General features: G+C 43.8%; 1 protein-coding gene across 4 annotated transcripts in view; it reads right to left on the minus strand.

The window, feature by feature from the left end:
- Nucleotides 1-21863, minus strand: part of SEC11C (SEC11 homolog C, signal peptidase complex subunit) — a 33370-nt gene extending 11507 nt beyond the window's left edge. Inside the window, exons 1-5 of one of the 4 annotated variants that reach the window (XM_058170390.1) lie at nt 21667-21863; nt 19598-19683; nt 16817-16866; nt 6332-6441; nt 3868-4017 (exon numbers count right to left, since the gene is read on the minus strand). In XM_058170390.1, coding sequence (XP_058026373.1) covers nt 3868-4017; nt 6332-6441; nt 16817-16858 — 302 coding nt within the window. In that variant the 5' untranslated portion in view covers nt 16859-16866; nt 19598-19683; nt 21667-21863. Of the gene's footprint in view, nt 1-3867; nt 4018-6331; nt 6442-16816; nt 16867-17221; nt 17310-19597; nt 19684-21666 lie in introns of those variants that run through there. The other 3 variants (XM_058170387.1, XM_058170389.1, XM_058170388.1) reach the window with 3 other exon arrangements.
- Between the last annotated feature and the right edge of the window lie 235 nt (nt 21864-22098).

The raw sequence follows: 22098 nt of genomic DNA on the forward strand, positions 1-22098 counted from the left end.
TCAAGGACTACCTGCTTAGCCACAGAATTATCTTAAAGAACAACAATAAAGGACTAGATTTCTCATGTTTACTTGGTCTAGAAAGAGGTTATCTGGAAAACAAGCACTCACTATATGTGAAAAAAGATTTAAGTTTCTAAATAAGTTATTCTGCTATCAATTAAACTCCTTCATGCCATGAATCTTTCCCAGGTGCTTAAAATCAGAGGCTGAGCCAGACTGAGTGGTGGAGGCCCAAGTTTTATCAGTGACTATCAGACCTAACTGCTTTCAATAGGCAGCAAAGCTTTCGGCCTCCAGTTGTTGCTGAACTGCATCTCAAGATCGCATTCCTTCCACATTGGTTGGCTGGCACTGCTGAAAGTTGAGGTTCAGCAATGTTTGGAGGGCCACAGATGCACCATCTCTTGCTTTTGGTGAGAGCTAAGGATCTGGCAAAGAATATGTCAATGAATATTCTCAGCCATCCAGACAAAGATGTCTGGAAGTTGAGTCATGGGAACTGGACTTCTTTTTTGGTTTGAAAAGTTTGGCTAGTATCTACTTTGATAAACAGCAAACGCTTCAAACCAAAAAGGAGTTCAGTTGTCATGACATACCTTTCAGAGATCTGAAAAGAAGTTTCTAAACAAAACGGGTCAGGTAGGTAATTATGGAAGCTACCATTACCTATTATCCAGAAATGCATCAAAATGGACAAGCAATCCATTATATATCTATCAGTATAAATTTTGGCGAGATTTGCATTTGTCTACGGTGACCCAAAACCAGGAGTTCGGGGGCACTTTTTCAGAGCAACGCTTTTCATTAAAAGGAGAAAACTTTTGTGAGCTACAGTTCACTTCACCATTAGATTTGCCATTCCACGCATCGGATGAAGTAAGCTGTAGCTCACAAATGCTCAAGTCTTCTATTGAAATTGGGCTAGTCAGAAAAGGTGCCATCATACATCTTGATTTTCATCTAGTATGGAGCAGAGAGGTCTAAACGTGTTTCATTTTAAGGCTGTCACATCACTCTGGAGTTATGTTTGAACAAGTCATGTTATAAAAAATAATCTTTTGAAAATGTCACCGTGTTGCAAGGGCAATAACCCACTAGAAAAATCAGGTCTGACATTTGTACTACAAGAATGCTTGAAAAACAATGATTTAGGTATTCAAGACACAGAAGGGCCTTCTCCCATTAAAAAAAAAAGGAAGGAAAACAAAATTAAAAGTGGCACTGGGAGTTGGCATTTAAGAGCAAAAAGAAAAAAGAAAGAAAGAAAGAAAGAAAGAAAGAAAGAAAGAAAGAAAGAAAGAAAGAAAGAAAGAAAGCCTGCCATACAACAGTTAAGATAATGTGGATGCTTAAATTGCCAATGCTTGCTTTCTTCCCCATTCCCCTTAAATGTGTATTTTATTTCCTTTTAAACCCAATTCTCCCAAAAGCCACAGATGCAACCCTAACACTCCCTAAAAGTTTCTGTCAGATTAGGAAAACTTTTTAACTACACAGAAGCATATCAACAATTCAACTTTGCTTTGCTAAAATTTAAATTCCAATGTCTACGGAGATGCTCAGTCATCCAGGTCACGGTTGTCCCAAAGGGTTTTTTTTTCCAAGAGGCAAAAGGTTTTTCTGGTTTTTCTTTGAAGACGTTTCGCTTCTCATCCAAGAAGCTTCTTCAGCTCTGACTGAATTAACGTTCAGCAATGTTTGAGGGCCACAGATGCACCATCTCTTGCTTTTGGTGAGAGCTAAGGATCTGGCAAAGAATATGTCAATGAATATTTCAGCCATCCAGACAAAGATGTCTGGAAGTTGAGTCATGGAACTGGACTTCTTTTTTGGTTTGAAAAGTTTGGCTAGTATCTACTTTGATAAACAGCGAAACGTTTCAAACCAAAAAAGGAGTTCAGTTGTCATGACATACCTTTCAGAGATCTGAAAAGAAGTTTCTAAACAAAACGGGTCAGGTAGGTAATTATGGAAGCTACCATTACCTATTATCCAGAAATGCATCAAAATGGACAAGCAATCCATTATATATCTATCAGTATAAATTTTGGCGAGATTTGCATTTGTCTACGGTGACCCAAAACCAGGAGTTCGGGGGCACTTTTTCAGAGCAACGCTTTTCATTAAAAGGAGAAAACTTTTGTGAGCTACAGTTCACTTCACCATTAGATTTGCCATTCCACGCATCGGATGAAGTAAGCTGTAGCTCACAAATGCTCAAGTCTTCTATTGAAATTGGGCTAGTCAGAAAAGGTGCCATCATACATCTTGATTTTCATCTAGTATGGAGCAGAGAGGTCTAAACGTGTTTCATTTTAAGGCTGTCACATCACTCTGGAGTTATGTTTGAACAAGTCATGTTATAAAAAATAATCTTTTGAAAATGTCACCGTGTTGCAAGGGCAATAACCCACTAGAAAAATCAGGTCTGACATTTGTACTACAAGAATGCTTGAAAAACAATGATTTAGGTATTCAAGACACAGAAGGGCCTTCTCCCATTAAAAAAAAAAAAGGAAGGAAAACAAAATTAAAAGTGGCACTGGGAGTTGGCATTTAAGAGCAAAAAGAAAAAAGAAAGAAAGAAAGAAAGAAAGAAAGAAAGAAAGAAAGAAAGAAAGAAAGAAAGAAAGAAAGCCTGCCATACAACAGTTAAGATAATGTGGATGCTTAAATTGCCAATGCTTGCTTTCTTCCCCATTCCCCTTAAATGTGTATTTTATTTCCTTTTAAACCCAATTCTCCCAAAAGCCACAGATGCAACCCTAACACTCCCTAAAAGTTTCTGTCAGATTAGGAAAACTTTTTAACTACACAGAAGCATATCAACAATTCAACTTTGCTTTGCTAAAATTTAAATTCCAATGTCTACGGAGATGCTCAGTCATCCAGGTCACGGTTGTCCCAAAGGGTTTTTTTTTCCAAGAGGCAAAAGGTTTTTCTGGTTTTTCTTTGAAGACGTTTCGCTTCTCATCCAAGAAGCTTCTTCAGCTCTGACTGAATTAACGTTCCCACCATCCAGTCCCTTTAATCCTTCCACTCCCCACCATCCAGTCAATGCTGAAGAAGCCTCTTGGATGAGAAGCGAAACGTCTTCAAAGAAAAACCAGAAAGTCCAGTTGCCTCTTGAAAAAAGCACGTTTGGCTTAAATTCCAATGAATTCAACATTCGTTCTTGCCCTCCAAAGCGAGGTCCTCTCGAACCCTCCTGACCTTCCGTAAGAACCTAAAGACCTCGCTCTGCCAGTTGGCTAGAGCAGGGGTCTCCAACCTTGGTCCCTTTAAGACTTGTGGACTTCAACTCCCAGAGTCCCTCAACCAGAAAGCTGGCTGAGGAACTCTGGGAGTTGAAGTCCACAAGTCTTAAAGGGACCAAGGTTGGAGACCCCTGGCCTAGAGCAGGGGTCTCCAACAGTGTCAACTTTAAGCCTGGAGGATTTCAACTCCTAGCAAAGCTGGCTGGGGAATTCTGGGAGTTGAAGTCTTCTAGGCTTAAAGTTGACACGGTTGGAGACCCCTGCGCTAGAGGCTCCAAAGGAGGAGCTTTATGTTGGAGGTGGCTTATAGATTAACATCAGATCCCGTGTCCCACTCCTGCTCATGCTACTCCTTCCCTTCCCATCTTTTAGCTATTGTATTTTGCATTTTTAATATTTTTGCAGTGTTTTATTTAGGTAGTTTTATTTTTTAATATTGTAAGCCACCGAGAGTTACCTAAACTAAATGAATAATAAATCATTCATTTTTGTCCTGATTCTGCTAATTTCCTCATCTTAACGCCACCCGCTAACTTGGAATCCAACTCTGAAAACCCTCAGCTACAGCCCCCACCACACACACTGTATTTTGTGTGACCACCATTACTTTTCGTGAACTTTAATCACTCTGTGCACGATTGGAATATCTCTTCCTTCGACTTTGAAAACCACAATTTCTCCGGCCCTGATGGGGTCATCTCGGAAATTTGTCAAGAACAAGAGGTCTCCCCTGTGGAAGGCTGGTTCCATACTACCACTAGAAAAGGAGAAGAGAAGAATGTTTACAATTAACACAATCATCATCTTTTATTGACCCCCATAATCCCTTACACTGGGCTGGAGTCTGGGCAACTGAATGGAGCCGAGTGTTTACTGGCCGGATGCCTTTCCTGTCACCAATGCGGAGTTATATTCAGAAAATATATGTTGTGGTCCGCCAGCAGCTGTGGAGCTGGCAACAGAGTTGGACAGCGATGAGGCTGAGGTGGGGCCAGGGCCATCAGGGTGTGAGGTGCGGACTCCAGAGCCTCCAGAGACTGATAGTAGTGAGGCAGAGGAACAGGAGGAGCCTGTTCTTAATGCACGCATAAAAAGAACTGCCAGAAGGCAAGAGCAGCTGAAGCAGAAAGGACAACTCGGGAGTAGGGCCAAGAGATGATTGACCCCTCCCATAAGGCTTAAGACAGACCAGCAACGGCGTTTGGGCTTTGCTGGAAAACAACGTTGGTGGCTTCGTCTTCTTGCATTTATTTTTTTATCAGTGTCTTCTGAACGTTTGCCAAGAAAGGCCCTTGGCAGTTTGCCCAATGGGACCAAGGTTTCCGATAGAACTGAGGAATTTGTGTTGGGAGGAATTTGCTTCAATTTTGTTGAACTACGCTGTTCGAATTGTTTTTTCACTGACTGACTTTCCTACTACCTACTTGGGCCTGGGTCACAACAATATATACTCATTGTGCCCAGAGAGAGAAATATCTGCTTCTACCTAGGATCAAACTCACAACCTCCTGATTGCGAGGTGAGATCTCCACCTCTAGGCCACCGCACCACTCATTACAATTAACACAATGATTACCAAAAAATAAATAAGCACAGAATATTTGATGTGGTTTTGTGTTACAAGGCCTAAAATGTTTCAAATGTTTACCCACAATAGATTTAAATCAATCAAACTATCTCAACAAAGAAATTCTGTAAAATTTTATCTAAAGGTTTCCTCTGTCTAGTCATTTCCGACACTAGGGAGCGGTGCTTATCTCTGTTTTTTAGCAGAGGAAGCCAGTATAGTTGGGAAACACTTCCGTGGTTATGTGGGCAGTATAATTATATGCCAAGGTGCACAGAACGCTGTTACCTTCCCATCCAAGTGGTACCTATTTATGTACTCGCATTTTCACGCTTTCAAGCTGCTAGGTGGGCAGGAATTGGGGCATGTAACAGAAGCTCACCCTGTTGCGCGGGGTCTTGAACCTGGGCTGTCAAACTTTAACTGATGAGCCATTGCGCCCCCCTAAAAATTTTATCTATAGGAGCTCAACATCATGGTACATTATTGGAAAAGTTCAATAAATGCTTATTTCAATAAGTAAGGAATATTATGTGGAACTCTTGGGTTCTTGAGTGTTCTCTCAGTTTGGTCACTTTCAACCAACATCAACGATGATGTTATCCAAGCTTGTAATAAAATATCTGCAGAAAAGCAACTAAGTTCAAAAAATACCAAGAATCCAACAATACTTATTTTTAACATGTGTAAATTAGGGTGTAGGAATAATCTATAATCAAGAATTACCCATGGTTTCTCAGTCTGCCATCATCGTATATAAAAGAACACACATGTTGACGAATAAGGCTGCTTAAAGCTTTTTATAGGAATAATAATAATAATAATAATAATATTTTAATTTGTATACCGCCCTTCTCCCGAAGGACTCAGGGCGGTGAACAGGCAGATAAAATATAAATACACACAGTAATTAAAAACATCCCTTAAAAAACTAATTCAAATGCCCAAAATGTTAAAAACGCACTTCCCGTAAAATAACAAAATTTAAAACCCATCCAATAAAAATAAAATCAGGCTAGTCCAGCCATACGAAATAAATAAGTTTTAAGTTCATGCGAAGGTCCTAAGGTCAGGTAATTGTCAAGTCCGAGGGGAAGTTCGTTCCACAGGGAGCTCCCACAGAGAAGGCCTCCCTGGGGCCGCCAGAGGACACTGTTTGGCTGACGGCACCCTGAGGAGTCCCTCTCTGTGGGAGCGTACCGGACGATGGGAGATAGAAGTCGGCAGTAGGCGGTCCCGTAGATAGCCCGGTCCTAAGCCATGGAAGGAAGAAGATTAAAAAAGGAATAGCTAGGTTACTATGACCTAATCAAATTTCATAACACAGCTTACCCTAGATGGAATTTACTAAAAGCAAGGGAACAAATTAAAGAAATGATGGTTATAAAAATCACAACCTGCTACTCACTCCTTCTTTCCCTATTCCCAATTTGGGACAGGAATGAGATAAAAATTGAGGGCTGCAGACTATCCCAGCAAACAAATTCTTCATAAAGAGACATACCTGAGCACGACTACAATTGGACTTTCACTCCCGGTGATAACAATAAGGCCTTTCCATATCATTAGGGCTGAAGACACGATCATGGCAAAATTTAAAACTTGGTAATAGAGCTACAAGAAAAGGAAGAGCAGAATGAAAAGAACAAATCTCATATATGATCTTTGATCATATAATTTACCAATGTTGCTATTATTATTTCAAGAGTCACTGTACTCATTTTCGGATTTTACAGAATACACCGCTGAACATCTCCAAATTCAAATATTAGACACAAATTTAATTTTTACCCATACAACACCAACAAAAGACCTTAATAACTTTAGATAAAGGAACTTCAACTAAAATATTAAAGAATATTAACTTGGATATGAAAAGTAGATCCAGCAGATGTAGATGAGTTTTGAGAACAGGAAGCTGGTTTTATTTGGTGTATTGGCCTTTCAGGTTTCTAGTGGCTCTATAAGTCAAAAGACCATGTATTGCACCTGTCATAATTAGAACTGATCAGAAAAAAAATGCACTGTCCATAGATAAAGGTTTCCCGTGTCCAGTCATGTCTGACTCTAGGGCAGTGATGGCTAATCTTTTTGCTATCAGGTGCCAGGAGGGGGGGCCTTTGGGAGGGTCATGCATATGCCCACACCCATAATTCTATGCGCCCCAACCCCACGTGCGTGACCCCACCTCTCCCCCTGCTCCTGGCACATGATGGCCCAGTAGGCCTGTTTTTCTCTCTCACCTGGCTCCAGAGCCTTTCTAGGAGACTGGGAGGGCGAAAACGGCTTTCCCCACCCACCTGAAGGCCCTCCGAAGGCCGAAAACAGCCCGTTTGCCAACTTCCAGTCCCACTGGAAGTTGGCAAACGGGCCGTTTCGGGCTTCTGGAGGGCCTCTGAGGGGGTGGGAAAAGCCATTTTTGCCCTCCCCAGACTCCTAGAGAGGCTCTGGAAGCTGGGGACAGCAAAAAACAGGCTTTCCTCCCCCCCCCAATGCCCTCTGGAGGCAGGAAACAGCCTTTTCCCTACTTCTGGTGGGCCCAGAAGGCCCGAAAATCAGCTGGCTGGTGTGCACATGCATGCCGGAGCTGAGCTTGCGTGTTACTGATATGGTTACACGTGCCACCTGTGGCACAAATGTCATAGGTTCGCCATCACAGCTCTAGGGAGTGGTGCTCATCTTAATTTCTTAGCTGAGGGAACCAGCCTTGTCTGAAGATATTTCCATGGTCCTGTGGTCAGCATGACTATATGCTGAGGTGCACAGAATGCTGTTAACTTTCCCACTGAAGTGGTACCTATTTATCTACTCGCTGTCAGCGTTCCAAGTAATGCACCCATTGAAAGCAGAATTCCGAGGCAGGTAGATTCCTCAAAGAACAATATTATTGGATACATCATATTGGCACAACTGGTGAAAACCAGTTAAAGGGCCGTGGTGGCTCAGGCTGTAAGATAGCCTGTTATTAAACCACAGCTGCCTGCAATTACTGCAGGCTTGAATCCCACCAGGCCCAAGGTTGACTCAGCCTTCCATCCTTTATAAGGTAGGTAAAATGAGGACCCAGATTATTGGGGGGGGCAATAAGTTGACTTTGTAAATATACAAATAGAATGAGACTATTGCCTTACACACTGTAAGCTGCCCTGAGTCTTCGGTGAAGGACGGGATATAAATAGATAAATAATTTTTAAAACCGACTCTGAAAGTTCCCACAGTTTTTACCTAATTAAAGAGAAAGTTTTTCCCCTTTCCCCAAGTCATCAGTCACATGGTCCAATAGAGGTGCTGGCCAGTTGCTTGGTTACTTCGCTCCTCCTCGAAATAACCTGTTGGAATGACCTTGGTTCCCACAAGAAAACCTTCTGTTTTGACTGCAAAACCCCAGTTAACTATTTCCCTCCCCGTCTCATCTAGTGGCAACCCTGAAGCCTCAAAGATGACCCCAGCCAGGTTCGCTTCAGGACTGACACTTGCATTTGCATGCTTTCAAACTGCTAGGTGGGCAGGAGCTGGAGCAAGTAACAGGAGCACACCCCATGACGCGATGCTCGGGTTTTGAACCCAGGCTCTCAGCTTTTCAGCTGACAAGCTCAGCGTCTTTCACATGTTTTAAGCAGTTACACCTGACTGCCTCAACAGAACAAAGAACAAGAGGTTGAGGGACAAAGTGTTTCAGGCAGAACAGGGATATAAATAGATAAATAATTTTTAAATAATCTTTACATTCAATCGGCACCTGTTTCCTTAGAATAGTCAATCTTCCATGATGCTGCATTTGTATATTAAGGCAACAGTATGGCAGGTATGGGGTGAAGTAGGGCAATCCAAAACTGGTCAACCAGAAAAACAGTGCAGCAACTGGAGAGCCATGAAGTAGATCAGCACATGGTAAAAACATGACATCAAACCTTTCTTGTCTGCATGGGAGGGCACTGCAAAGCTCTATGCCAAGAGGTGGCCCAGTTTTCCATTTGTTTAAAAAACAAATAACTTGCTAATAAGGGAAACAGATTTATTGCTTCCCAGGTACTAGCTCAGTAGAAGCCTAAAAACAGACTCTTTGATTTACAATAACAATAGCACTTAGGCTTATATACCGCTTCACAGTGCTTTGACCACCCTCTCTAAGCGGTTTACAGAGTCAGCCTATTGCCCCGAACAATCTGGGTCCTCATTTTACCAGCCTTGGAAGGATGGAAGTGTTGTGTCTGCGCCCCCCCAGCCAGCCCCCCTGCCAGAAAGTGACTCGGAAAGTGTCGGGGAAGGGCCATCAGGACTTACCTCTGGAGCACCGGCTCCTCTGGCTCATCTCCAGGAGCCAGAGGCAGGCCAGGTGGAGGAGATAATGAGGCCACCGTCCCCTGACTCTCCCCCCCAGGCCACGCCTCCAGACCTGGTTGATGGCAATCAGGCCTGGCTAGATCCCAGGTTTCGGAGATACAAGAGGTGGCTACAACAAAAGAAGGGGTGGGGCAGGCCTAGAGAGTGCTGAGTCATGGAGCCACAGCCCACAGAGTATAAAAGCAGCCCTGGCTGCTCTTCTGCTCCGTGACGAGCAAAAATTGAGCTGAACTCTGACTCATGGAGAATTGAGCTGAACATTCGGCCTGGATTCCTGACTTCCTGGTTGCCCGGCACCCCCAAGATAAGGGAGACTTCGGCAGGCAGCTGCAGATTCCCTGCCAGGACTGATAGCAGCCGTGAACTCAATTACTGGCTCGTTTAGCCAGCTCGCGTGGCTGAGGCCGGGAGGGGACAGAACAGAAAGGCTGAGTCAACCTTTGAGCCTGGTGAGATTCGAATTGCCAAACTGCAGACAGCCGGCAGTCACCAGAAGTAGCCTACATTACTGCACTCTAACCACTGCACCACCACTGCTCTTATCAACTTGTTAAAAAGCTATTTAGCACCAGCTCATGCCACGTATTTGTACCCACCGATAAACAGGTTCACAATCCTCATCAGAACTGACTCTGAAAATAAGAAAACCCCTCACACTTCCTGGAGTGACAGAGAGACCTTTGCAAAGTTAGAAGTACTACAGCAGACTGCTTGATTCCCACTACTTACTATCAATTTTGCTTGATTCCCACTACTTACTATCATACTATTTGGTGGTGCAACCAAAACAATCTGGAACTGAACACACTCAAAACCGTAGAAATGGTGGTAGATTTTAGGAAAAACCCTTCCATACTTCCACCTCTCACAATACTTGACAACACAGTATCAACAGTAGAAACCTTCAAATTTCTGGGTTCTATCATATCGCAAGATCTCAAATGGACAGCTAACATCAAAAACATCATTAAAAAAGGACAACAAAGAATGTTCTTTCTGCGCCAACTCAGTAAGCTCAAACTGCCCAAGGAGCTGCTGATCCAATTCTACAGAGGAATTATTGAGTCTGTCATTTGCACCTCTATAACTGTCTGGTTCGGTTCTGCAACCCAACAAGAAAAACACAGACTTCAGAGGATAATTAGAACTGCAGAAAAAATAATTGCTACCAACTTGCCTTCCATTGAGGACCTGTATACTGCACGAATCAAGAAGAGGGCCGTGAAAATATTTGCAGATCCTGGACATAAACTGTTTCAACTCCTACCCTCAAAACGACGCTATAGAGCACTGCACACCAGAACAACTAGATACAAGAACAGTTTTTTCCCGAAGGCCATCACTCTGCTAAACAAATAATTCCCTCAACACTGTCAGACTATTTACTGAATCTGCACTACTATTAATCGTTTCATAGTTCCCATCACCAATCTCTTTCCACTTATGACTGTATGACTATAACTTGTTGCTGGCAATCCTTATGATTTATATTGATATATTGATCATCAATTGTGTTGTAAATGTTGTACCTTGATGAACGTATCTTTTCTTTTATGTACACTGAGAGCATATGCACCAAGACAAATTCCTTGTGTGTCCAATCACACTTGGCCAATAAAATTCTATTCTATTCTATTCTATTCTATTCTATCAACAGAAAGAATACTTGGAGCTCAAAGTTGGAGTCCTTGGTGCTCTCTGGACTCGATGGTTTGCTTACAGATGGATACAGAGGTGGGTTTCAGCAGGTTCTGACCAGTTCTGGAGAACCAGTAGCGGAAATTTTGAGTAGTTCAGAGAACTGGTAGTAAAAATTCTGACTGGCCCCGCCCCCATCTATTCTCTGCCTCTTGAGTCCCAGCTGATCGGGAGGAAATGGGGATTTTGCAGTAACCTTCCCCTGCCACGCCCACCAAGCCACACCCACAGAATCGGTAGTAAAAAAAATTGAAACCCACCACTGGATGTATAGTACAGGTAGTCCTCAATTTACAACAGTTCATTTAGTGACCGTTCAAAGTTACACACAAAAAAAGGTGACACTTTTTCCACCCTCGCAAACATTACAGCATCCCCATGGTCACGTGATTCAAATTTGGATACTTGGCAACTGATTCGTATTTATGACCGTTGCAGTGTCCCGGGGTCATGTGATCAACTTTTGCGACTTTCTGACCGGCAAAGTCAATGGGGAAGCCGGATCCACTTGACAAGTGTGTTACTTAAGTTAACAACTGCAATGATTCAGTTAACAACTGAAATGGGGCCAAACTGACCCCGTAAAATGGGGCCAAAACTGACTTAACAAATCCTCACTTAGCAACAGAAATTTTGGGGTCAATTATAGTCATAAGTGGAGGACTACCTTTACAACCACAACCATCACCACAGCACACAAGCCAAGCCCCCACTCTCCCCCACAAGCCAAACATTTTAAGTAAACCAAGAGACTCAGGAGACCAAGAAGAAAAAGAATAGGAATCATCATAAAGTGGAAGTATTGTAAACAGCCACTATGTAGGACAAACAGAAGGCTAGCAGAGCTCATCCATGAACGCTAATTAGCAGTCAGAAGACACAATGAAGATTCCTTAATTTCACAGCACATGGACAGATTTAACCATAGTTTCAACTGGGAAACTGTGAACATCCTAGGGACCTAGACCAAGCTAAATCGAAAACACTAGGGAAGCTTGTCACTCAGGCATATCAGCCATCCATAGACACATAGAGATAAACCATATTTACACATCATTCAAGAGAGACAATAAAGAAGTTAAGAAGTAAACAAAAGGATCGGAACAAATCCCCTTCAGCAGCTAACACCCAGATAAGCAGAGATTAATACCAGACAAAAAGAGAGAAAGCAATTACCCTAATCAAGAAACCATCACAGAAACAAACAATCAAGCAGAAAACAGTATCTTATCAAGGAGAAAACCACATCCCCACCAACACTGGCAGGACAAGCAACTGCATATAAACAAAGAGCAAACCCCATGCTCACTAGCTTATTCAGTGGAAACCTGTGTTGCCCAAAACAGTGCTGATTTCAGGATCTTCAGGCAGCTGTGTGTGCACATGCCCGGGGAAAGCATGAAGTCCGCAGCCTGCCTACTTTGATCTAACGTAAGGTCATTCAATCTTTTAGAGATAGTCAGAGGGAAGGATAATAATGAAAGTGGATGGGGCCAGCATGTATTTTCCCTCAGCTTTGGCACAAGATAGCAGATACAGCACTGTGATGCATGTCCTTATGTCCAGGGGTGGGCTTCAAAAATTCTAGCAAGGGGTTCTCTGCCCGGTTCCTGGGTGGGCGTGGCCATGGTGGGCATGGCCTAGTCGGCCTCGTGCACCATGGCGGAGGGGGGGTGCTTTTGCCCTCCCCGGGCTCAGAAGGATTTCTTCAAGCCTCCGGGAGGGCGAAAATGGCCTCCCCAGGCCCTGGAGGCCCTCTGGAGGCCGGAAACCGGTGCGTTTCTGGCCTTCCCGAACTTCTGGTAGGCCATTTTTTTTGCCTCCCTGAGCCTCTGTGCGCACCCTGCACTTACCTGCATCCGAAACAGGCCACGTGGGGATTTGTGGGAGAAGCAGGGTGGGGTGGGGGAAGGCCTACCAGGAGTGGGATTTGGGGGTTCTCTGAACTGCACAGAATCTTAGCTAGAGGTTCTCCCAAACCGCTGCGAACCCCCAGCAGCCCATCCCTGATTATGTCATAAGGCTGCTTCTACCATCTCACCTTTGGACTCAGCCCTGTGAATGCCACTGGGAGTTCTTAAAGTTGCTGAGTTTGAGAAATACCGGATTTAAATTGTTTTTGCTTTCATTTACATTAAAAGAGAAGTGCTTTTAAAAAAACTAAAAAGGCAAACTACATAGGACACAATATGTCAATATGAGGGGGGGGGAGGGGATTCTCGAAGCATCCAAAATCCGATCTTTTTTCAACTTGCAGGTTTCCCTGTTTCAAGACATCAAGGTTTATGTCGGGCAACCTTTCTTTCTGCCCCTCATCCCACTTGAAGGAATAAACATGACACAACATGATATGCCAAAAGGAAATTCAACATCTGAAAGACTCAGCAGGTAAAATTGCTAACACATGCAAACGCTTTCCTAGTATAGCTTGCAATGATAATGCATCTTCCAAAAAACCAGATGTTTTAATGCTCCGTGGAGGTTTTTATTGCTTGTACTTACATGCTTTACCCGGCACTAAAAATAACCAAATCTACAATGCTTGTACTTCTGATTGAAAAATAATGGCTCTCTTTTTAAAAAAAATAATAATAATACAGAAGTCTTTCTGACCAAGATTGCTAATTTCAAGGTATATATGTTTCAAAGCAGGACAGGTAGTCCTGGGTCAACAGTGATAATTGAGACTGGATCCTCTGTCACTAAGCGATGCGGTTGGGAAGGATGTCACATGACCTCAGTGCTTAGTGATGGAAATCCCAGTAGACCCTGTTACCGCTATTGACCCGTATCACGGTTCATTAAGCAAAGATCTCCTTCCAACTTTCTGATGGCTTCTGATGGCAATGAGCAAAGTCAATGGGGAAGATGGCAGGAAGTTGCATGGGTGGCTCACAAGCAGGCCTGTGGTCGGATAAGTGGCTGTAATGGCTTGGTGCAATTGTAAGTCAGACTGGGGGTGGCTGTTGCCAGAGACAGAGAGGTGTGCAACCTGTCCTACGTTCTGCTGGCCATCACCCCCAATTGACCTTCTTCTTCTTCCTCCCATTGCTGATGAGAATATCCAACTTGGCACTTTATGAAGCTGCAATCGCCTCAATCCAGCCCAGCACTGAGACACGAAGCTGCAGCAGCCTCAGCCCAACTTAGCACCATAAAGTTCAGCGTAGCAGCACGAAGGCCCAGCTGCAGCTGCCCTCCCCATTCTGCCCTCCATACCCTGCAGCTGATCTTCATAATTTTCTTGTTCCTGCTGCTCCCGAGACCTGCCCAGCTGGACTCTCTGTGAGGCAGCTGCTGGCTGCACAAGACTTTCTTTCCTTCTTCCATGCCACTGCCACATGAAGGGCCAAAGGGTCCAAAGCAAGGATGAGAAACAATGACCCTTTTATGATTTGGGAACATCAACTCTCAGAATTCCTGACCCAGCCATTCTGGCTCAGGAATTCTGGGAGTTGAAATGCACAAGTCATAAAAGGGCCATGCTGGCTCAGGAATTCTGGGAGTTGAAGTTCACAAGTCATAAAAGGGCCATGCTGGCCTAGGAATTCTGGGAGTTGAAGTGCGCAAGTCATAAAAGGGCCATGCTTGCTCAGGAATTCTGGGAGTTGAAGTGCGCAAGTCATAAAAGGGCCATTCTGGCTCAGGAATTCTGGGAGTTGAAGTGCACAAGTCATAAAAGGGCCATGCTTGCTCAGGAATTCTGGGAGTTGAAATTGTTTTTGCTTTCATTTACATTAAAAGAGAAGTGCTTTTTAAAAAAATAAAAAGGCGAACCACATAGGACACGTAGACACGTAAATATGGGAGATCGGGGGTGGGGGGGTGGGGAATTCTCGAAGCACCCAAAATCCGATCTTTTTTCAACTTGCAGGTTTCCCTGTTTCAAGACATCAAGGTTTATAGTGGGCAACCTTTCTTTCTGCCCCTCATCCCACTTGAAGGAACAAAAACGACACAACATGATATGCCAAAAGGAAATTCAACATCTGAAAGACTCAGCAGGTAAAATTGCTAACACATGCAAACGCTTTCCTAGTATAGCTTGCAATGATAATGCATCTTCCAAAAAACCAGATGTTTTAATGCTCCGTGGAGGTTTTTATTGCTTGTACTTACATGCTTTACCCGGCACTAAAAATAACCAAATCTACAATGCTTGTACTTCTGATTGAAAAATAATGGCTCTCTTTTTAAAAAAAATAATAATAATACAGAAGTCTTTCTGAACAAGATTGCTAATTTCAAGGTATATATGTTTCAAAGCAGGACAGGTAGTCCTGGGTCAACAGTGATAATTGAGACTGGATCCTCTGTCACTAAGCGATGCGGTTGGGAAGGATGTCGCATGACCTCAGTGCTTAGTGATGGAAATCCCAGTAGACCCTGTTACCGCTATCGACCCGTATCACGGTTCATTAAGCAAAGATCTCCTTCCAACTTTCTGATGGCTTCTGATCATCAATGAGCAAAGTCAACGGGGAAGATGGCAGGAAGTTGCATGGGTGGCTCACAAGCAGGCCTGTGGTCGGATAAGTGGCTATAATGGCTTGGTGCAAGTGTAAGTCAGACTGGGGGTGGCTGTTGCCAGAGACAGAGAGGTGTGCTACCTGTCCTACGTTCTGCTGGCCATCACCCCCAATTGACCTTCTTCTTCTTCCTCCCATTGCTGATGAGAATATCCAACTTGGCACTTTATGAAGCTGCAATCGCCTCAATCCAGCCCAGCACTGAGACACAAAGCTGCAGCAGCCTCAGCCCAACTTAGCACCGTAAAGTTCAGCGTAGCAGCACGAAGGCCCAGCTGCAGCTGCCCTCCCCATTCTGCCCTCCATACCCTGCAGCTGATCTTCATAATTTTCTTGCTCCTGCTGCTCCCGAGACCTGCCCAGCTGGACTCTCTGTGAGGCAGCTGCTGGCTGCACAAGACTTTCTTTCCTTCTTCCATGCCACTGCCACATGAAGGGCCAAAGGGTCCAAAGCAAGGGTGAGAAACAATGACCCTTTTATGATTTGGGAACATCAACTCTCAGAATTCTGGGAGTTGAAGTGCACAAGTCATAAAAGGGCCATGCTTGCTCAGGAATTCTGGGAGTTGAAGTTCACAAGTCATAAAAGGGCCATTCTGGCTCAGGAATTCTGGGAGTTGAAGTGCACAAGTCATAAAAGGGCCATGCTTGCTCAGGAATTCTGGGAGTTGAAGTGCGCAAGTCATAAAAGGGCCATTCTGGCTCAGGAATTCTGGGAGTTGAAGTGCACAAGTCATAAAAGGGCCATGCTGGCTCAGGAATTCTGGGAGTTGAAGTGCACAAGTCATAAAAGGGCCATGCTGGCTCAGGAATTCTGGGAGTTGAAGTTCACAAGTCATAAAAGGGCCATGCTGGCCTAGGAATTCTGGGAGTTGAAGTGCGCAAGTCATAAAAGGGCCATGCTTGCTCAGGAATTCTGGGAGTTGAAGTGCGCAAGTCATAAAAGGGCCATGCTGGCTCAGGAATTCTGGGAGTTGAAGTTCACAAGTCATAAAAGGGCCATGCTGGCTCAGGAATTCTGGGAGTTGAAGTCCCCAAATCATGTAAGAGCCATAGTTCCCCTTCGCTGATCTAAAGTTAAGAGATGAGGGGAGCTACTTGGGTGGGGATTGTTAAAGTGTACCCTGTGGTCGTAAATGCAGGTGGGCTGCCAAATGCCTGAATTCTGATCATGTGACCACAGGGGCACCCCAACAGCTGTAACTTTGAGGACTGGGTATAAATGTCATTTGTTCAGCACTATCGTAACTTCAAAGAGTCGCTGAATGCATGGTCATTAAACAGGGACTGCCTGAAATTGATAAGACATCAATTTCATTAAATTGATTCGGACTGTGGATACAAGCAATTTTGAAACAAACAAGCTTAGCCATTGCTCACAAGCCGACACTGCAAAACAAACTGTACCCCTCTTTTACCTGGCGCTTGTTCATTCGCCGCAGGTCTCCAAAAATATCCATTTTGAGAGCTATAAGGAAAGAAAACAAAGACCTTATTCTTAAACTGGAGTGAGTCAATCAACGGATGGTGCCAAGCCAAATTGTAATAAACAGGGTACGAGAGTTGGCACCTCTAACCGTTATCGATTGTGTTAGTAGAGGTTCAGTTGTATCGCTCAGTATCAATACACCCCACCTATTTTATTATTTTTAGGTTAAGCTGGAAATAGCCTAATTTGTAGTTTCTTCCAAGATGCTGCCCTACAGATATATTTCCTATAAAAGCTCCAGCCAACACTTCTCTGCTCTTAATGAATCCACAGAGGGTTGCCTGATGGCCCTGTTTAGGGTTACCCAGAGACTTCTCAGGAAGGAGAAGCTTACCCTAATTTCTTTAAAACTGCAGATGGGTGTCTATGGAATTATTGCTTCCTTCACTGTGCTCTGTGGGTTGGGGCCAGGTGCCCCACCTGTTTGAGAAAGGTATGAGTCAGTCCCTTATTCAAAGCCAAATATTGGGTCAATTCAGTCACCTGCTTCAGTGAGTTGAAATGGGTGCCCAGAGTGGACTGCACCCACTAGTTTCAATAGAAGAGAATATCTGCAGCTCGGGGTTTTGAATTGTGGAGAACTTGGTGCTCGCTGAACTGGGCTGCCAACTGGCAAACATTTCATTACCCAACTAGGCTATTTCATCAAGCCAAATCCACGAACACCAGGGAATTCACGGAAGCTTGGCATTCAGATAGATCAATAAGTTGACTTTGTAAAAAATAATAACTAAATGACATCTCATAATCTGGGTTACAAGAAACTCAAGAAAAGATTCAAAACTTAATGAATACGCCAACATGAGAAGTCTGGAGATTTTGGAAGGGAGAAGCTTACCCTAATTTCTTTAAAACTGCAGATGGGTGTCTATGGAATTATTGCTTCCTTCACTGTGCTCTGTGGGTTGGGGCCAGGTGCCCCACCTGTTTGAGAAAGGTATGAGTCAGTCCCTTATTCAAAGCCAAATATTGGGTCAATTCAGTCACCTGCTTCAGTGAGTTGAAATGGGTGCCCAGAGTGGACTGCACCCACTAGTTTCATAATATTTAATCACTCTTGCCTCCTCCCAAATTTTTAGTATAGATAGATAGATGATATAGATAGATTGATATAGAGGTAGGTAGGTAGGTAGGCAGGTAGGTAGGTAGGTAGATAGATAGATGGATGGATGGATGATAGAGGTAGATAGACAGACAGACAGACAGACAGATAGATACCGTGTTTCCCCGAAAATAAGACCCTATCTTATATTTTTTGAAACCTGAAATAAGCGCTTGGCCTTATTGCCATGCGCTCAAAAGCCCGATTGGGCTTATTATCAGGGGATGTCTTACTTTGGGGAAAACAGGGTAGATGGATAGTTTTGTATTTTTTAACATTGTGGGCAGCCCAGGGTCTCTCTTTGAGGGTCATGGGCCATTTAAGAAATGTGGAAAATAAATAAATAAATAAATAAAATTAAAATAATAAAATAATAAATAAATAAAATAAAATAAATAATAAAACAACAACAACAACACTGGCCATGCTAAGTACAGAATTATTCAGGAGTTATAAAGGGCCAGACTGGAGAAGGATTTTTACAGCACTTTGGCTAAAAAATATATTAACTCTTTGCAAGAGGAAAGGAGAACAGGGACAAATTGTAATTCTGTTCTGAAGGGAAGTACATTCCATGGTGTGGAAGCAATGAGAAGGCAAAGAGCCTAAAACCAGACATTCAGCTTTGACACAGAATTTTCTCAATGGATATATAAAGTCACTTTATACCATGAGAGGCCACAGTGGCATATCCCAGTATTACTTTAATCGCTACCAGCTCTTTAGTTGTTTCCCAAATTTGTTGCAAGGGAACACTTTTAATAAGAGATACACATGGCAGAAGGAGCTCAGCCAGAAGCCAACTGCCTTTGCAACATATGCTAAAACAAAGTTATGGATACACACAGTCTCAGAAATTAGCTACTTTTTCTAACATAAAGCTAAGCAGCCGGAAAAAGCTGTTCAGAAATCAAATCATGGTTTCCAAAACTTCAGACAGTGGATTGAATTTAATCCCAATAGTTGTAAAAGAAATTCAACTGTATATCTAAAATGCCCAGTGTTTAACGCATACCTGAATCTTTTTAATGAACTGCGTCTCACAATCAACCATACCAGGCTTCCTACAGGTTACACAACTTAAGTGCGGTGTCTGATGTAACAGATACAAATACTAATGGTGTGTGTGTATAGACTGGGAGATAAGGCTTCCTTAATCTGTTACTGAACAGATGCTAACTGGCTGAATACATAACTTGCCATAAACAAACCACAGTAGAATGTAGTTCACTTTTTTTGTACCCGGTCAAATCTTGCAGGTTCTCAGCACTGAACACTATGGCTGGGTTTAGACAATGCATTTAATTTGGTGGTTAGACCAACAATTTCTTTAACTTGCTTAGCTTGAAGGTTAATCTTTATTGAGGTTTTCTGTGGTATAGCATGTTGTGAAAGTTTGCAAGGGAGACTGAGAAAAAAATGGGAAGAACAATCAACAAAAGGAAGAATAGTTTGTTATCTCACATTCTCTCTCCATTTGGTGGGGCAAAAAAATAATAACTAAATGACATCTCATAATCTGGGTTACAAGAAACTCAAGAAAAGATTCAAAACTTAATGAATACGCCAACATGAGAAGTCTGGAGATTTTGGAAGGGAGAAGCTTACCCTAATTTCTTTAAAACTGCAGATGGGTGTCTATGGAATTGTTGCTTCCTTCACCGTGCTCTGTGGGTTGGGGCCAGGTGCCCCACCTGTTTGAGAAAGGTATGAGTCAGTCCCTTATTCAAAGCCAAATATTGGGTCAATTCAGTCACCTGCTTCAGTGAGTTGAAATGGGTGCCCAGAGTGGACTGCACCCACTAGTTTCAATAGAAGAGAATATCTGCAGCTCGGGGTTTTGAATTGTGGAGAACTTGGTGCTCGCTGAACTGGGCTGCCAACTGGCAGACATTTCATTACCCAACTAGGCTATTTCATCAAGCCAAATCCACGAACGCCAGGGAATTCATGGAAGCTTGGCATTCAGATAGATCAATAAGTTGACTTTGTAAAAAAATAATAATATACAAATAGAATGAGACTATTGCCTTATACATTGTAAGCCGCCCTGAGTCTTCGGAGAAGGGCGGGGTATAAATGTAAACAAACAAAAACAAAAAAACAAAAAAGTTGCATCTAACCACATTTACCCAGCCTTCAGTGATCACACATCACATGTGTTTTATTTTGGTCACTGAACTTTTATGTGGTACCATTTAATGCAGAGTCTTTCAAGTCCCTGTGAAAAAATACGTAAACTGAATTGCATTTTAAAAATAAATGTACGTATATCATTCGATTTTTGACATTTTTATTAGAATATGCTTTTTTGGGAAAGTTTTTCGTAGTTTGCTCCCAAGAACTTCTGGGACCATGCCAGGCCAGCCTTTTTTTATATATATAGTTTATTGTCCTTGTACGTATATACACAGTGTACCCATACAATGAAATTCACATAACACCCAGAGACCAAGCCCAACACAGACGACAATCCCCAGACACACCCCCACCCACCAAAAATTCCACACCCCTAAACCATCCAAGAATCCACACAGCAGACCAAGTAATGCTGTCCAACAGCTCACTGACGGTGGCTCTAAAGTTCATTGCTGAGTGCAATTATAGCTCTGGTATAAAAACTATTCAGAAGACGTGTGGTCCGAGTTTTAATTGTTTAATTTAATGTAATTTAATTGTTTAATTAAATGATGACACCCAGCTGTACTTCTCCACCCCAGGCCACCCCAATGAAACTGTTGAAGTGCTGTCCCAGTGTGTGGAAGCCGTACGGGTCTGGATGGGGAGAAACAGGCTCAAGCTTAATCCCTCCAAGACGGAGTGGCTGTGGATGCCGGCATCCCGATTCAGTCAGCTGCAGCCGCAGCCGCAGCTGACTGTTGGAGGCGAGTTACTGGCCCCAAAGGATAGGGTGCGCAACTTAGGTGCCCTCCTGGATGATCGGCTGTCGTTTGAAGATCATTTGACGGCCGTCTCCAGTAGGGCCTTCCACCAGGTCTGCCTGGTTCGGCAGTTGCGCCCCTTCCTTGATCGGGATGCCTTGTGCACAGTCACTCATGCGCTCGTTACCTCTCACTTGGATTATTGTAATGCTCTCTACATGGGGCTCCCCTTGAGGTGCACTCGGAGGCTTCAGTTAGTCCAGAATGCAGCTGCGCGGGTGATAGAGGGAGCTACGCATAGCTCCCACGTAACACCGCTCCTGCGCAGACTGCACTGGCTACCTGTGGCCTTTCGAGTGCACTTTAAATTGATATATTGACCATCATTTGTGTTGTAAATGTTGTACCTTGATGAAGGTATCTTTTCTTTTATGTACACTGAGAGCATATGCACCAAGACAAATTCCTTGTGTGTCCAATCACACTTGGCCAATAAAATTCTATTCTATTCTATTCTATTCTATTCTATTCTATTCTATTCTATTCATCTACCTGTATCCCCAGCCAACCCCTCCAGAAGGTCCCATGGACCGCTGCCCATCCCGTCCCAAAGACTCCCAGCTAAGCCAGAGGCTGAGCTTGGGCAGTAAAAGCAGGGAAGAGAGTCCAGGTAGAGCTCAGCCCAGGCAGATGTCTACCCCTCCACCACCACCACCCCGCAACTCCCAACAACCCCGGCTCAAAGCACCCCGCGCCCCATCATCCCCAGCCCAGCCAGCCACCTGCTCCGCTCACCTTTCTCTCCCTTCTTTTTCTTCCACCTGCAACAAGGGAAGGCAACCTAGGTCGGAACCCCCCTAGCCCAAGACTGGGGCCGGCCAGCCCCACTTCCCCGCCTCCTGATCCAGCCAGCCGCCCTCCAGCAGGTGCCACAGCCGCGGACGTCGCGCTTGCCGCCTTCCGCTTCTCAAAGCCTATTCCCATTCCCCCCCCCCACGGGTCTGCTCCAATAGAGCCACAGATTTTGGCCTAGTAGGCATCTGGGAGTTGTAGTCTCCTCCACCGCTCGCTCGCGCCCCTCGAAGGCGAGCTAAGTTTCGGGAAACTACCCGTCCCAGAATGCGACGGGAAGCACACGGCGGGCCTTTCCACTTTCCATGTTGGTGTCCTACTCAACTGCCTGAACAAGGAGGGAAATGTCTTCATTGGTGAGGTGAGGTGCGATTT

The sequence above is a fragment of the Ahaetulla prasina genome, chromosome 2, assembly GCF_028640845.1.
Source record: "Ahaetulla prasina isolate Xishuangbanna chromosome 2, ASM2864084v1, whole genome shotgun sequence".
Lineage (NCBI taxonomy): Eukaryota > Metazoa > Chordata > Lepidosauria > Squamata > Colubridae > Ahaetulla > Ahaetulla prasina.